This window comes from Drosophila ficusphila, unplaced genomic scaffold (assembly GCF_018152265.1).
Source record: "Drosophila ficusphila isolate 14025-0441.05 unplaced genomic scaffold, ASM1815226v1 contig_791, whole genome shotgun sequence".
In the NCBI taxonomy this organism is placed as follows: domain Eukaryota; kingdom Metazoa; phylum Arthropoda; class Insecta; order Diptera; family Drosophilidae; genus Drosophila; species Drosophila ficusphila.
Genome location: NW_025064737.1, coordinates 9,573,889 through 9,589,277, shown reverse-complemented (window position 1 = coordinate 9,589,277; position 15,389 = coordinate 9,573,889). Strand labels below are relative to the sequence as shown.

General features: G+C 44.2%; 3 protein-coding genes across 5 annotated transcripts in view; 1 reads left to right on the top strand and 2 right to left on the bottom strand.

Moving 5' to 3' along the window:
* The window catches only part of LOC108096411 (B9 domain-containing protein 1), a 39,957-nt gene extending 32,822 nt beyond the window's left edge, over window positions 1-7,135 (bottom strand). The window contains exon 1 of the mRNA XM_017197997.1: window positions 6,824-7,135. The gene's annotated coding sequence lies outside the window, so the exon portion shown is untranslated. The remainder of the gene's footprint in view (window positions 1-6,823) is intronic.
* Window positions 1-12,165, top strand: part of LOC108096377 (A disintegrin and metalloproteinase with thrombospondin motifs 9) — a 37,308-nt gene extending 25,143 nt beyond the window's left edge. For all 3 annotated transcript variants that reach the window (XM_017197933.2, XM_017197942.2, XM_017197952.2), the window contains exons 2-17: window positions 2,630-3,098; window positions 3,751-4,052; window positions 4,192-4,709; window positions 4,775-4,924; window positions 5,348-5,506; window positions 5,562-6,151; window positions 6,230-6,400; window positions 6,562-6,699; window positions 7,618-7,841; window positions 7,902-8,182; window positions 8,559-8,760; window positions 8,817-8,981; window positions 9,044-9,214; window positions 9,279-9,647; window positions 9,847-10,599; window positions 11,111-12,165. In XM_017197933.2, the coding sequence (XP_017053422.1) occupies window positions 2,630-3,098; window positions 3,751-4,052; window positions 4,192-4,709; window positions 4,775-4,924; window positions 5,348-5,506; window positions 5,562-6,151; window positions 6,230-6,400; window positions 6,562-6,699; window positions 7,618-7,841; window positions 7,902-8,182; window positions 8,559-8,760; window positions 8,817-8,981; window positions 9,044-9,214; window positions 9,279-9,647; window positions 9,847-10,599; window positions 11,111-11,209 (4,761 nt within the window). In that variant the 3' untranslated portion in view covers window positions 11,210-12,165. The remainder of the gene's footprint in view (window positions 1-2,629; window positions 3,099-3,750; window positions 4,053-4,191; window positions 4,710-4,774; window positions 4,925-5,347; window positions 5,507-5,561; window positions 6,152-6,229; window positions 6,401-6,561; window positions 6,700-7,617; window positions 7,842-7,901; window positions 8,183-8,558; window positions 8,761-8,816; window positions 8,982-9,043; window positions 9,215-9,278; window positions 9,648-9,846; window positions 10,600-11,110) is intronic.
* Window positions 12,166-12,224: 59 nt separating this feature from the next.
* LOC108096392 (actin, indirect flight muscle) lies at window positions 12,225-14,645 on the bottom strand. The gene is made up of 3 exons (XM_017197963.2): window positions 14,520-14,645; window positions 12,803-13,743; window positions 12,225-12,742 (listed from the first exon to the last, which is right to left on the bottom strand). Exons 2-3 carry the CDS (start codon window positions 13,725-13,727, stop codon window positions 12,537-12,539), a joined length of 1,131 nt encoding a protein of 376 aa, XP_017053452.1. The 5' UTR covers window positions 13,728-13,743; window positions 14,520-14,645; the 3' UTR covers window positions 12,225-12,536.
* Window positions 14,646-15,389: the final 744 nt, after the last annotated feature.

Genomic DNA, 15,389 nt, shown 5'->3' with positions numbered 1-15,389 from the left:
ATATAATTACGAAATTGTGAGAGCAGAGCGAAATTGAAATGAAAATCGATCGACGGATGCTGCGAAGCTTTTATAACCTGTGATTTATGCCAAATATGCGGCTGAAAATGTGATAATTTGCAGTTGTGGCTAATTTTTCGTTGCCATTTGCGGTCTACGCTGCGCATGCGCAACTACCAATTAAATCGCGCATACGACGCGTTGGCCAAAAGCGGCACAGGGCGCCAGTTCGCTTGGCCAGCACTGCAATTAAGTCATTAAATACAAATTAACAGCAAACAATTGCTGGCTGGCAACGAACTCGGGCACCGAGCAACATCGATAGCTGTGTAATTAAGTATACGCCGCGTTGTCTGGCGAGACGAGCCACGCATTTGTCGGCCAACAGCCAACACCTTCCATCTCCATCCAAGGTGATTTACACGAGGGTCCGGAGCTGCGGCCTTCACGGGGACAGCAGTCTGCGACGAGGCAACACTCTTTGCAGACTGTGTGTCTGTGGTCTGTGTGGCCCAATGGCCAGTGGCATAAATTATGGCACTCGGCAATATAAAGCAATCGAACCGACTCGACTCGACTCGACTGACACACAAATCGCTTGTTTGTTTCCATTCTCGGTCGGCTGTAAACAGGTTTCGGGCCAAGATGCTCGGCCGATCCATCGAATTGGTCAATTAGTCAGAGCGTAATAATAAATAAAGCCGCGCCGAAATGAACGATCCAAGAAATACCAGAATGCCCAGAAAAGAGCAGACAATGCCAGCCCTAAAATAAAGAACGGCAGGCTACTTAGTCAGTTGATAAAAGCAGCAGAAGGCACGGCGTGCATTTGCATATTTATAAGGCAGCCCGAAACAAGTTAATAAGCTGTTCTGCCCAACGCATGCATAACTAACCATCTACAGATAAGCCCAGATCGACGGAATGGCGCTTTAATTAAGTGCATAAAGACTGGAGAGTCGGTGGATTGTTGTGGATTGTGGACGGGGGTATCTTTTGGAGCATCTCGGCATGCGCGATTTGCATTGCAAATTGTGCACAGGCATTTAAGTATTGGGTAAAATTTATGATAAGCCTCACACCAACAGATCCAGATCCAGATTCTAGTCGTTGGATTCGCCACACGAAGCCATCGATCTTTCCCCAGAACATCTTGACCGATAAAATCGATTCAGAGTAACCGGGGTTATCCAACGATAACCTGGACCATTAATCATTTCGTTGATTACGCGAATGATTCGGTAATAATCACTTAAATGCGAGGTTTAATGAACTTGAGTTGATCTACAAATGAATAAACACAATTTGCAAACAGAAAAAATTTGCTTTCTGGGTATCTATTAATTGAATAATTGATCTCAAAAGTAGGCAACAACTAACTAGATTTACTATAGCATTTTATTTTTGTAGAGCTTAAACTAATTCGGTTGCTATTTGGGCTAATCATTTTCGGATCGCTAAAAGGCTTTTTAAAGAGCAAAGGGCGCCGCCAGTAAACCTAATGAGAATTTTATGGCCCAATATTCTAAGCAATTTGCGAAAAAACAATTAATTCTTAACTTTCGGTGGCGCTGTGAAAGGTCAATAGCAATAAACGATTTCAAGGACAAGTTTTACTGCTTTTTGTGTTTCGGAATGTGCTCAGTTATATTCTATTTAAGTTTCGAAATAGTTTCCCTATTTGCGGTTTCCAATTCCATCAGAGCGAGAACCGCAAAATTGCTTCATTATACGCCGGAAATGTGATCAGCACTCACTTCGCCACCGGAATCACACGGCCCGCCAGTCGCTATAGGTATATGATCCGAAGATTTCATAGCGGAATATATAATATAAGAGTCTGCTAAGGCGACAATATGGCCAATGAGCATAACGAATGTGTCGGTGGTTGCAGAGTTCACATAGCTGCCATAAAATTATGTAAAACAGCCCATCATTTAGCGGCATTAATTCGCTAATTTCGCGGGGGAATTTTAATTTATATGCGCTGATGTATGAATTGGCTAAAAACAATTTCGGCGGAGGTGCAAACAAAGAGCTCTCACATAAATTTATAAATTAGAGGTATTTAGTTTTTTTTCTTTTCGATTTTTTTCTTTTTGGCTGGCGGGGGTACTGAATCTTTTTATTCGCATTTTTCTTCGTATCGCTTTTGTTTTATCTCTCGAGCACAAATTGCCGTTGGCACACTTTACACCTCGGCGCTTAAGCATTTATTTTAAACAAAATGTGCAAAATTTGTCGGTGCGAGGAAGTGTTTTCAACGGCTTCTCCGATGGTTCGGCTGCAGCCAAAGGCCAAACAGTTCGAGCGATCCGAGGCATCTCACAGGTGGTCAAGGTATCTGGCCGCCGGCGGCAGTTCATCAATAATTCTTTCGAAAGTCAATCACTCACAATATCCCCCGCCTCGATGGCCAGTTGGTCGGTCAGTCGGTGAGTTTGGTGAGTGTGGAACGTGCCAAAGTGCTTATCTGGCCAGCTTTCCAGCCGCCCCACTAATCGAAATTCATATAAAAAGGTGTGAGAGAATGTCGGAGAGTTTGGCCTATCTGTACTAGTTAACACAATATCTACCCAGAATACCTATGTATACAAACTAAACGATCGGTTTCCTTTCTCCATTGCAGCTCGTGCTGAAGAAGAGGTTTGAATGGTGGTTCTACAGGTGCAAGTTCAGCCAAAAGATGTCCACCCACTGGCGGCAGCACGCCGTTGTTTATGCCTGCGGCATCCTCTTCCTGCTGGCCATGGTCTTCATCTTCCTCCACGGAGTCCAGACGGGTCACAAGACGGGAGTGGAGCTGCCCCACAGCAATCGCTCGTCGCCCCAAACGAATGTTATTAGTATACCCGCAACCCCTGCAACTTCTGCAACACAACCACCGCCACCACCACCAGCACCGCCAGTCACGTTTCAGCCGAGAAGATTCGACAACGACTCCCTCGTGGATCCTGGCGATCCCGACGGCTTCGAGGATCTGGGCGACGAGGACCACAGCACCTTCGTCACACCCACCAAGGTCTACACCTACAGTCTGAGCGAAGGTGACCTGCTCTACGAGTCGAAGCGAAACAGCGACCTCAACATTCTCAAAGGTGAGCTCTAAACGAAGACCTTTAAAGGTAAAACTATTCAAAAATCTATCGGGTAGGCCCTTAAGAAAGTATCATTTTTATTATTTTGATATAAAATAAATAATAAAGTAAGCTGTAAATCTTTATTTTATGCAGTTAAGCTATAAAATAAAATCATGCAACCAATTAGAGATTAAAAAGAAAATGCAAAACAAGTAAGATTGAGGTACAAGCTGGTTTCGTGCCAAACGTGTAAGAAAAAGATTTAAGAATGAAATTCAATTTCATGGAAGAACCAATCTTATACTTCTAAATGAGAATGAGAACATATATATGTTAAGTAAATGCCAATTGACACCGAGTTGATAACCAACTTATTACAGGTGTTTTGTCACTCATAGAGTTAAATTGGTGTCTAAATAGTTGCAAATTTAAGTGTTTTTTTTTCCGCACCTAAAAATATTTACACAATTTGTTTTATAAATAAATGTTTTCCATTCCGAAAAAAGGTAAAAGAATTTATGTTTTATATTAACAACTATTGGAAAAGAATTTTGATATCAATATCCCTTGGAAATAGGAATATTTATTTTTAAATCAATATAATCTCTTGGTGCATCATTTTGTATTTTAACGCAAATTAACATTTGATTTAATCCACATCCCACTGAAGACACCTCATCAGCCTTCACCATGACGGGCACGTATCGCAACAGGAGCAACGAGATCTGGGACCCCCATCCGGAGTACAACCTCAACGTGTTCGGTCGCCAGTTGCATTTGGTGCTGCGGCAGGATGCCTCCTTCATCCACAACCACACGATGCCGCACATCCGAATCCTGAAGAACGAGGAGTACGACCCCGACATGGAGGCGGAGCAGGAGCCGGAGCAGCACCACCTGGGCTGCCACTACACCGGATACGTCGAGGGTGATCCCAACTCCATGGTGGCCGTCTCACTTTGCAGCGGAATGGTAAGCATGGCCAAGTGACCTTGGCCACTCGCCATTTGCATCGCAAATTCACACTTTGCAAATTATGCTTATCAATATTAAATATATTTAATATGACTACTAATAAGCGCTCCCTGCCGTGCGTTCTTCTCGCCTCCAGACTGGTTATATCAAAACGAGTTTCGGTGCTCTGCTCATCGAGCCGGTTAACCGCACAAGCAGCGATGAGGTTTTGCACCGCGTCTGGCGGAAGTCCCAGCGAAACGCCAGACAGGCTGTCTCCGACTTCGAACTGGGCCTGGACGCCCTGATGAGCCAGTTGGAGCAGGAGCACCAAAAGCTCCCCGCCGAATCCCGCAAACTCAAAAGGAGGAAACGCCACTACGCGGATGTGGACAATCAGCTCTACACTCTAGAAGTTCTCATTGCCGTTGACTCCAGCATGGTTAAATTCCACGGGGCAGATTTAAAGCCCTACATCCTCATCCTTTTATCAATCGTTTCGAGTATTTTTGGGGATGCCAGCATTGGTAACTCCATCCGCATCTCGCTGGTCAAGCTGATCGTGCTGCCCAAGACCAACGATCACCACAACTCGAGCAACGAAATGCTGAAGCGATTCTGCACCTACATCAATCAGTATGGATATCAAAGGGACACCGCCATGCTGATCACGCGGTGAGTTCAAAGAGTTTATCTTTTGGGAATTCCTAATCTAATTGAGTTTATATTTTTATGACTAGTGAACCCATCTGCGGTAGCGTTCCGGGCAAAATCTGCCACATGCTTGGCCTGGCCGAGTTGGGCACCGTCTGCAATCCCAGATCCTGTTCCATTGTCCAGGACACCGGACTGCCCACCGCCTTCACAATGGCCCACGAACTGGGACACATGTAAGTTACAACTTTGTATCCCACTACCTTTGGTAAATGTATTTTTTATGCATTTAAAAAGCCTACAAAAGTAAATAGACTCATTAAATATATTTTTTCGGATCCTAATCTTCTTAAAATGTAATCAGTTTTGCTTTCATTCATTGCAGTAAAATTGTTAAAGCTTATTATAGATAGATTGATATAGGTAAAATGAGAATTCTGTTATTTTGTATGCATAATATATTTTATGTATTTTTGAATCTTTTAAAAATAGAAAAAAATTAGGTCTAGACACACAGATTATTTGTAATCAAATTTTTAATTACTTTATATAGAAATACATTTTAGCTCTGAAATAGAATTTGTATTAAGTTGCGAAGGTACTAAATACTGAATGGCTTATCAAACTAATTAATTATTTTCCGATTTCGCTTATTTCAGCTTAAATATGAACCACGACGACGACGACAAGTGTTTGCCCTACGTGACGCGGCACAACAACAACAAGCTGCTGCACATCATGTCCAGCGTGATGGGCATCCACATGCACCCGTGGTCCTGGTCGAAGTGCTCCCGCCACTTCGTATCCGAGTTTTTAGAGTAAGTTCTAAGGAAAAACCCTTTTTATCAGAGTAACTAGAGATTCCCCCTCTAGGAAAACCGAAAAGTCCTGCCTGGAAACCTCCGTAGGCGAACACATTCCTTATGGAACGAAGCGGCTGCCCGGGGAAATCTACTCCCTGGACAACCAGTGCCAGCTGAGTTTCGGCAACGACTTTGGTTACTGTCCCACGGACGAGGAGTGCCGCAGGTTGTGGTGCAACCGGACCACAGGAAGCTCGAATGACCAGTGCCGCTCCAGCAATCTCCCTTGGGCGGATGGCACGCCCTGTGGCGAGGGAATTGGCAGTGGTCATTGGTGCCAAAAAGGCAAATGTGTGTCCAACAAACACGGCTACGGAAGAAAAGTCAATGGAGGATGGGGTCCCTGGACGCCCTTCACCCCCTGCAGCTTGACCTGCGGCGGAGGAGTGCAGGAATCCCGGCGGGAGTGCAATCTCCCAGTGCCCGAACATGGAGGAAAGTACTGCTCCGGAAGTAGAAAGAAGTACCGATCGTGCAACACGCATGCGTGCCCCATTGGCAGCATGGATCCGCGGGAGCAGCAGTGCTACGACATGAACGGCCGCAAGCTGAACATTCCGGGCGTGAACCCAGCCACCAAGTGGGTGCCCAAGTACCAAAGTGAGTGGCTTTTGCAGAACACCGTCTAATGTCCAGCAGGGCTAAATATATCCCCACCAATTTCATATCGACCCGCAGAGGAGGCGTGCAAGCTCTTCTGCCGCATGGACATGCAGGTCACCTACTTCATGCTGAAGAGCAAGGTCACCGATGGCACCTCCTGCGCGGTGGACAGCTTCGACAAGTGCGTCAATGGAATCTGCCGGCCGGCGGGATGCGACAACGAGCTCAACTCGATTGCCAAGCTGGGTAAAGACACACAGATCTCTCGCATGCCTACAACAAGCTATTGCCTAACCCGAAAACGCCTCTATAACTTAAAGCTTTCAATGTACTATAAATCATCATTAATAATAATTAATCGATTTCCGGTTGTTCTTTTTCTTTCTTTCTTTCGTTTTTTTCTGCAGACAAGTGCGGCGTGTGCGAGGGTCGGAATGACACATGCCACGAAGTCACCGGAAACCTGCTCGTCTCCCATCTCCTGGGTCTGAATGACGGGAATGACCCCAACAAGACACTCTACTATGTGACGACAATACCAAAAGGTGTGTGTATTCCCATACTTAGTACATTCGTACATTTCGTTAATTAATTTTTGGCTAATAATTTCCTCAATGAATGCTAATGGTGTCTGTTTGTGCCTTTTCGTCTTAATGGCTAATTGCTTACCTACGTGTGGATTGTGGTTTGTGCTCGTGACTTGGGAACAGGGCGAATGGGGTAGATAGTGATGGGGTTGTCGCCGGATCATCAGGTGCTGGGCGCCAGGTGAATGAATGCACCCCACTGAATCACGTACGCCGCGATTCCGATTCTCCGATTCCGATTCCGGGCCTATCAGTCGTCTTACGCGGGTCACTCCGGATCGAAATTGGCCATTAAATATATTACACTATTCAGAATCAATGCGCCTAATCGGCCTTCTGGCGCCACCCGTTAATCTTGTAAATTCCGGGCCCTGTGCTAAGCAATTCGCGATCAACTGCATCATCACCGGTTTTAAATTAGCACTATTTACATTTTAATCACTCGTCATTGCCATTTCTTATCTGCTCTGCTAGCTTATTGCAAATTTAATGCATTTTAAATGCACTTGGAGTAGTTGGCCGGCTTTTCAATTAAAACCTTTTTCACGCACATTTTTTTCTGAGCAGTCATGCTAGTTCTGATGAAATTGAAAAGAATAGAACGCAACTGTGTGGGTGCTAATCCGATAAATGCAGTTCGATATTTTGGGCATCCATTAAGATTCGATTTACGACACGTTCATTGAGTGCAAAGTGGCGCGCCATTTAAAATTCAAGTATTTGTTGCATTTATTGAGGTAGAAAACAGTAGGTATATAAATGTAAAATCCATAACCAGCTGTTGGTATTTTTGGTAATAAGGTATTTGTGTTTTTATATAAATGTAATATCCATAACCATTTTAGTTTTAAAACAAAATTATTGTTTTATTGACAGGTGCCTCCAACATCATGATCACCCAGCCCGGCTATCCAGAGCAGAACTTCATAGTCCTGAGCGACGACAAGCAGAACAAGCTTTTGAATGGAGAAATGGTGAAGACGTATCCGTTCAAATTTGTCTATGCCGCGGTAACGATGCAGTACAGCGGTTCCAGCAGTCCGGTGGAGCAAGTGAACACGACCTACTCATGGAAACTGTCGCGTGATCTTATAGTTCAGGTACTATTTTCTTAATGTTAGCTTGGGAAAGGTAGAAAGTAAATGTATGTTCTTTGGCAGATCATTTCCTTAGACGTGAGTGCTGCCAAGCAGCAGGACACCGTGCTGATGTCCTACTCCTACACCATTGACAAGCCGCAGAGTCTCGAAACGGAGGTGGAGATCTACCGGTGGGAGATGCAAGCACCCAGCAACTGCGATTCCCTCTGTGAGGGCAGGAGCGTTCGCCAGCCGGCCTGCATCAGCACCACCCAGGGCCTCAAGGTCGCTCCCCAGTTCTGCGATAAGTCCGCCATGCCCAAGGTCGAGGAGAGACCCTGCAACACGGACTGCCGCCTCAAGTGAGTTTTTTGAAAGTAGTTTTTTAACTTTTGTTTCAAACCGATAACCCATTTCGAAAAATCGTTAAAAGTTTGTTTCGTTGATCGTAACATACAAGGATAACATAAATACTAACTGTTTAGAACAGAACAATTTAACATTAATCATCGCTGTTAAGCTAACAGTTGTTTAAATCAGCTGAGTAGAAAGTGCCGTTAGATCGTTTACTTTTGTGAAAAGTTTAAAAAGTTGAAAAGAGACATGCCATTTTAAATCTGACTTTATGAACAAGAAACCGAAGTGCGAATTTTCAAACAATTATAATAGCACTATTAGAAACTTATAGTTAAGAGGAGTTCTTTTCGAGATAATTAATTATTTTAAACCCCTTATCAGTCTCACTGTGAAGAGCATATCAGAGTGCTCGGCCGCCTGTGGAGAGTTGGGTACCCGCGAGAAGACCTTCAATTGCATCCAGACATTCCCAAATATGCCGGGTTCCAATATTGTGGATATGTCCTATTGCAAACTGAAGTTCGATGTTGCCTACCACGAGGAGTGTCGCGAGGGCTGCTGGATTTTATCGGAGTGGTCAGCTGTAAGTTGAAAAGAATACCCTTCCAGAATAATATTAAATATATTATTCATTTGCAGTGCTCAAAGTCCTGTGGCACTGGTTCCCAGCAACGCGAGGCTCACTGCTATCTACACAATTCCCGTGTCAGCGATGATCTTTGTAATGCCAGGACCAAACCCCATTTGACAAACCTGATCAACTTCTGCAATCCTGAGCCCTGTCCCACTTATACAGAATCACCAGTGAGTCTTCTTAAATGTGTTTATTTATATTTACATCATTAACTTGTAACCTCAACCCTCAGAACGCCCTGGCGGTTAGTAACTGGGTGATTGGAGAGTGGGGCGAGTGCAACGAGTGGTGTGAGAAGAGTCGATCCGTAAGCTGTTCACATCCCTATGGAATCGGTTGCGACAGGAAGCCCAAGGACGTGCGAAAGTGCTGCCACATCAAGTACACTAGCGAATGGACACAGGTGAGCTAACTTAACTTAAAACCTATAAAGTCAGGTATCTATAATTTTGAATTTTATTTCTCAGTGTTCGGTGCAATGTGGCGAGGGACAGAAGTGGAAGAAACAGCGCTGCACGAGGGTCTACAAGCCAGAGGTTCCGGGCACCCCGAAGCGAAGGGAGTACATCAACGAGTCCTACTGCGTGAGCCGCAATGTGCGAAGGCCCAAGCTGCGCACCACCACCAAGTCCTGCAGGATCAACTGTAAATGGAACGCCTCCGACTGGACTCGCTGTCCTGCCGACTGCTCGGAGGACTACCAAACGCGTTACGTGCGCTGCGAATCCTGGCAGGGCGACAACGTGGAGGAGGCCCACTGCGATCCCAAGAAGCGTCCTTCCAAGCGAAGGATCTGCAGCAATTGCGTGCGCCGTCAGTCAAAGGTTATTGCACAGGTGAGTTTAGTTACTTTGGGTATCATGCAATCACTAAAAAAACAGAACTAGAAACAAGTATATTTTAAAATTATTTGTTGGTAATTAAAAGCCCTATTTTCATTTATTGTAATTTTATTCCATTATCTCCATCTTTAACACCTTCAAGATAATAATTGGTATATGTTATAAAGAGACTTATATTACTTTAATTTTTTAGTGCAACTGCGATGGAGTAGAGAAGCGGCGGGACATCTGTTTCAACTGGCACAAGGGCCGCATAGCCTGTCCCACCCGCTCGAAGGTGGAGCGGCACAGCTGTACGCCACCGCCTCATTGCCGCAGGAGGAGTGCCATCGGTAGCAACATTAGCAGCAGACCGAGAAATGGCAACACAAACACCAACAGCAACATCAACAGCAACATTATAAACAGCGGCAGGAGCATGGAGACCATCCGCCATCCGAGGAACCAGGGGAGACCGAGCAGCTGCGAGGAGCTGAGGCAGATGCACGGCTACAACAAGGATGGTGAGTACCAGTTGGAGGTGCGATCCCGGATCGTGCGCATCTACTGCCACCAGATGGACAGAGGGACGCCGCGCGAGTACGTGAATGTGGATCCGCAGGACAACTACTCCATCTACTACGAGTATCGGACGAAGCAGACGAACAGCTGTCCGCCGGAGTCGCGACGCCACGAGTACTACAACGACCAGAACTCCGGGCGGACGCACTTCAGCAAGCTGCGGCTGAACATCACGGATCTGCGGATCCTCGACAACGACTTCCAGTTCGCCGAGTCGCACGGCCAGCCCCAAAAGCTGGCCTCCGCCGGCGACTGCTACAACCGCAATGGCCAGTGTCCGCAGGGCGACTTCTCCGTCAACCTGAAGAACACCGACTTCACCATTCGGCCGGGCACCGTGTGGAACATGCATGGCCAGTACTCGGTCATGAAGCGCATCAGTGAGGTAGGTTCACTTAGATTATATAAGTTCAATTTGGTCGCTAAGTGAAACATGTTTGAACATTTTTTTAAGTCCGCGTACCTATTCCCCTTACTAAGCGTTTTGCTCAAGTATTCTGAAATATTTTTAAAGCTAAGCAATCAATAAACAAAATTGATTGTATGAAACGCTGACAAAGTTAACAAAGTTAAAGCATTAAACAGATTTATGTTCTACGGAGTTAAGTACATTCAAACGTTTTCTGAAGGAAAAAAAATATTTGTAAATTTGCATTTAGTTTAAAATAATATTAGGATCATGTCTTATACAATTATTTTTAGAGAAATCAATGATTAATTGAGGGTTTAGTTTATTAAGAGCAGTTTAAAATAATCATGTCCTTAATGCAAATATTTAGTTTATATTTATTTTATATATATATTTAATGCCCTAACCTCCCGATCTATATATTAAGTGGCTTTATAATCATTTATTCCAATTGAATTTATAATAACTTGTTGTCTTTTGCTTCCAGTTTGATACCACCTCGGTGATGCGGAGAGGCTTCTGCGGCGGATACTGCGGCGGTTGCTACATAGCGCCTAATTCTGGTCTGTACTTGGACGTCTTATGACGAACAGATAGTTTGACCCCCCCATGGTAATCGGCTCTACGCGCCGGGGAGGACCACGGGTTAAGTTAACCCCAGCATCGTCATGTTCGAGGGTTGCCCCAGCCAAGAATTACCAGAATTACCACTGCTGAGCGCGGGCTCAGAACATTTAACGATGGTCAAAAGTATTCTCGAATATTAGCTAGGATATACGTACGTATCATACATAGATGTTATGTAACTTAGGAGTCGCGTCGAAGAAGCCCGAACAAATGCGAAATAAATGTACATAGAAGTTTATTTCAACCCGAAATTAGTAACTAGATATTATTGCCATGTAATGTATTAAGTATTGTAAATACCAGAGGACTCGAGCCATTAATATAGCGAATAAGAATGATTGACCAAAAAACAATCCATAAGTCGGACGGTAGCCGTAATGATTATTAATTAATTAGGGCAGCTCAGTTGAACCCGTATTCATGCCAACTATCATGATGGGAAGCTTAAATAGGTACTATCAATGTTAAGAAGGAATGCATTTCTAATGATTATCCATACGAATAACCTTTCCATCACTGACGATTTCCGAAAATCAAGTGCTCTCGACTAAAACTAGTGCAATGCCGGTCTGTACAATAATTGTCTTAGCTAAGCTTCACGGTTAATTAGTTAAGAGGATAATTCGGAAATATTGTATGTGTAACTAAAACGAATACTCATATTATTTAGGAGACCCCCGACCGCACAAGCCAAAACCAAACCATAATCATACCATACAATTGCCCCGCTGAAGGAACATTTCGAATTAAAAACAGTCACTGCCAGACTTTCAATGTTCAATCCATCATATCCCTAATCGCCTAAGTCCCGGTACCAAGTATCCTCGCTGTATTTTCATTTAACTAGTTAGGCTAATGCAAAAAACCAATGTTAACACTTAATTTAATGTCGATTAAAGGAATTTAAAGCTGTTACCAACCGATCTTCGTTTGTTCATCTCCGTGGTGCTTTCAACTATTTTAATACACGGTTCTAATAGAAAAGTGTATTTATTTAAAGTATTTAATAGTTTTAATGGAAGATATATTTGGCCTTCAATTCACTGTGTGGGGTTTTTGGGTTTGGACATTGTTCTTGTTATAGTAAAAATCCCCTGTGCTGATGCCGATTGACCATGAAGGATGGGTTTGCTTTAGTGAATCTGAGTTGGATGATTATCGTGCGATGGGTTCGCTGCTTTTGTCTATCACTGTGCGAGGAGCCTAAGTTATTGTTGTTGTTGGTTAGCTCCTGGTTCTCGCCGCTTCTGGTTGCCTTCGAAGAGCTTTCGCGTCGGGCGAAAGACTTAAAAGCATTTGCGGTGGACAATGCCGGGTCCGGACTCATCGTACTCCTGCTTCGAGATCCACATCTGCTGGAAGGTGGACAGCGAGGCCAGGATGGAGCCACCGATCCAGACGGAGTACTTCCTCTCAGGTGGCGCAATGATCTTGATCTTGATGGTGGACGGAGCCAGGGCAGTGATCTCCTTTTGCATGCGATCAGCAATACCTAAGATTTAAATTAAGTATTAGTAAGTGGGTAAGTGGACAGAGGTCACTCTAATCTCACCAGGATACATGGTGGTACCACCGGACAGCACAGAGTTGGCATACAGATCCTTGCGGATGTCCACGTCGCACTTCATGATCGAGTTGTAGACGGTCTCGTGGATGCCGCAGGATTCCATTCCCAGGAACGAGGGCTGGAAGAGAGCCTCCGGGCAGCGGAAGCGCTCGTTGCCAATGGTGATGACCTGGCCATCGGGCAACTCATAGGACTTCTCCAGCGAGGTGGAGGCGGCGGCGGTGGCCATCTCCTGCTCGAAGTCCAGAGCCACGTAGCAGAGCTTCTCCTTGATGTCGCGCACGATCTCACGCTCGGCGGTGGTGGTGAAGGAGTAGCCGCGCTCGGTCAGGATCTTCATGAGGTAGTCGGTCAGATCCCGGCCAGCCAGATCCAGACGCAGGATGGCGTGGGGCAGGGCGAAGCCTTCATAGATGGGCACGGTGTGGGAGACACCATCTCCGGAGTCCAAGACGATACCGGTGGTACGACCGGAGGCGTACAGGGAGAGCACCGCCTGGATGGCCACATACATCGCCGGCGAGTTGAAGGTCTCGAACATGATCTGGGTCATCTTTTCGCGATTCGCCTTGGGATTCAGCGGTGCCTCGGTCAATAATACTGGATGCTCCTCGGGGGCCACGCGCAACTCGTTGTAGAAGGTGTGATGCCAGATCTTCTCCATGTCGTCCCAGTTCGTGATGATGCCGTGCTCGATGGGGTACTTCAGGGTGAGGATACCGCGCTTGCTCTGCGCCTCGTCGCCCACGTAGGAGTCCTTCTGACCCATGCCCACCATCACGCCCTGGTGACGGGGACGGCCCACGATCGAGGGGAACACGGCGCGGGGGGCGTCATCGCCGGCGAATCCGGCCTTGCACATTCCGGATCCGTTGTCGATAACTAATGCACCCGCATCATCGTCACACATCTTGGCAGTTGATTATCTGGTGGGCAGAGGGAAGGCAATTGGTCAGATTTCTCTGCTAATTGATTTGAATATGTCTAAAATCCAAGTTTACACGAAAATACGACTTTGCCATCTAAATGTGATTTGAATTACTCTTAAGCCCCATATAACTATATATATATTGTTATCTGGTGGACATTTTGTTCTCCTGGTTATTGATGGGTTTCTAAAATGCTAGCGACGTAGTATCCAAAATTCTTTTTATACCTGTATCTTAAACTACTCATTTAATATAAATAACAAATAGACTACAATTTGACCTTTTTTTTATCTGTTTTAAATTTGTTATTATCCTTTAAGTTTTATTTTTAATTTCACTTTTCTAGATGTTGAAATTAAGTCAATGAATTTAACCACCATAAAATAAAAGTTGTATTTAAATGTTGTGACTGATTTAATAGTTTTAGTATTAAGTTACTAAGGATTCGTCGTAAAAGAAACTTGGGTTTCATTTTGATTTGTAGTAGCATTTATTAGCTTATTCACTTGATTTAAGAAAAATTTCTAAAAATATCGCAATGAGAAAGTTCATAGAACTTTAATTGAGCCGATCAAATTAACTAGGAATTCTTTTCTTTTCGAATCGATTACTCTGCACTTTATAAATAGAAATTGAACTTTGCAGAGTGGAAAATCCACGGCCACAAAACTTTAAACTGAACTATTTAGAAACTGTGTTAATATCCTTAATCCTTTTGGCTTTGTTCTGCGATAATCCTTTAATCCTTCGACATTGAGGTCGCACTCACACACCTATAAGGTCAACGAAAGGAGGTAAAATAAGTCGCACGATCGATTCTTGTTGACGGCTAGACTCAACAACAAATGGCACGCCGTGCGGTCTGTCCTGCCTTTATATCGGGACTCTCGCCCAAAGCGATTTGAATTGAGTGGCAATCGCTTCTCAGAGAAATGCACGAGCGAAAGCAGGCGAAACAATCAACTCGAATCGATCCATATAAGCCGTTTTCTTTGTTCTTGCTGAGCGTTACAGAAGTTTGGCTACTTAAAAAAACTTAGGCGACAAAACACTGCGCTACACCTATAACAATTCTTCCCAACAAAATGTAAGTAAAATGATAGTAAATAAAATTAGTATAATCAGTATACATTTACATATACAACTCTATTACCTTAACCACAGAAAAATGGTAATAAAAATAATGTTTTATCAATAACTAAAATAGAAAATGTTATTCCATAGATTTGAAAATACTTTCTCTCAAACTCTAATCTCTCAAAAAAGTGAGGACATACACTATTCTAATGGAAGATTATATTAAACATGTACTTATCACAATATCATACGTATTTTAATTTGCAATCTGGTAATAATAGTTTGATTACCTATCCCTCAATTAATTTATGGTTTATTTAACTGCCTTGAACATATTTTCCATGAAGATATTATACTAAATTTAATGCATCTGTCATCCCTCTTCTTATAAGTTTATCTAAGCAAAGGGATGCAGGTTTCAATCAATCATAGGACTCATCCCAATCAAGGAAGGGACTTTATCCCGAGAGAAAGCCCGAGAAAGGCAAGAGAACGATATAAACGAGTGATTAGCGAACGTGCGTGACAGTCGGAGCGTTGGCCAATTCGAGCAATCAGCACTCGCG

Excerpts from the sequence above, each read along its gene's own strand:
- LOC108096392 (XM_017197963.2), bottom strand. The coding sequence starts at position 13,727 with ATGTGTGACGATGATGCGGGTGCATTAGTTATCGACAACGGATCCGGA. Across the intron at positions 12,743-12,802 it reads TGGTACCACCATGTATCCTG|GTATTGCTGATCGCATGCAA; the intron begins GTGAGATTAGAG and ends TTTAAATCTTAG.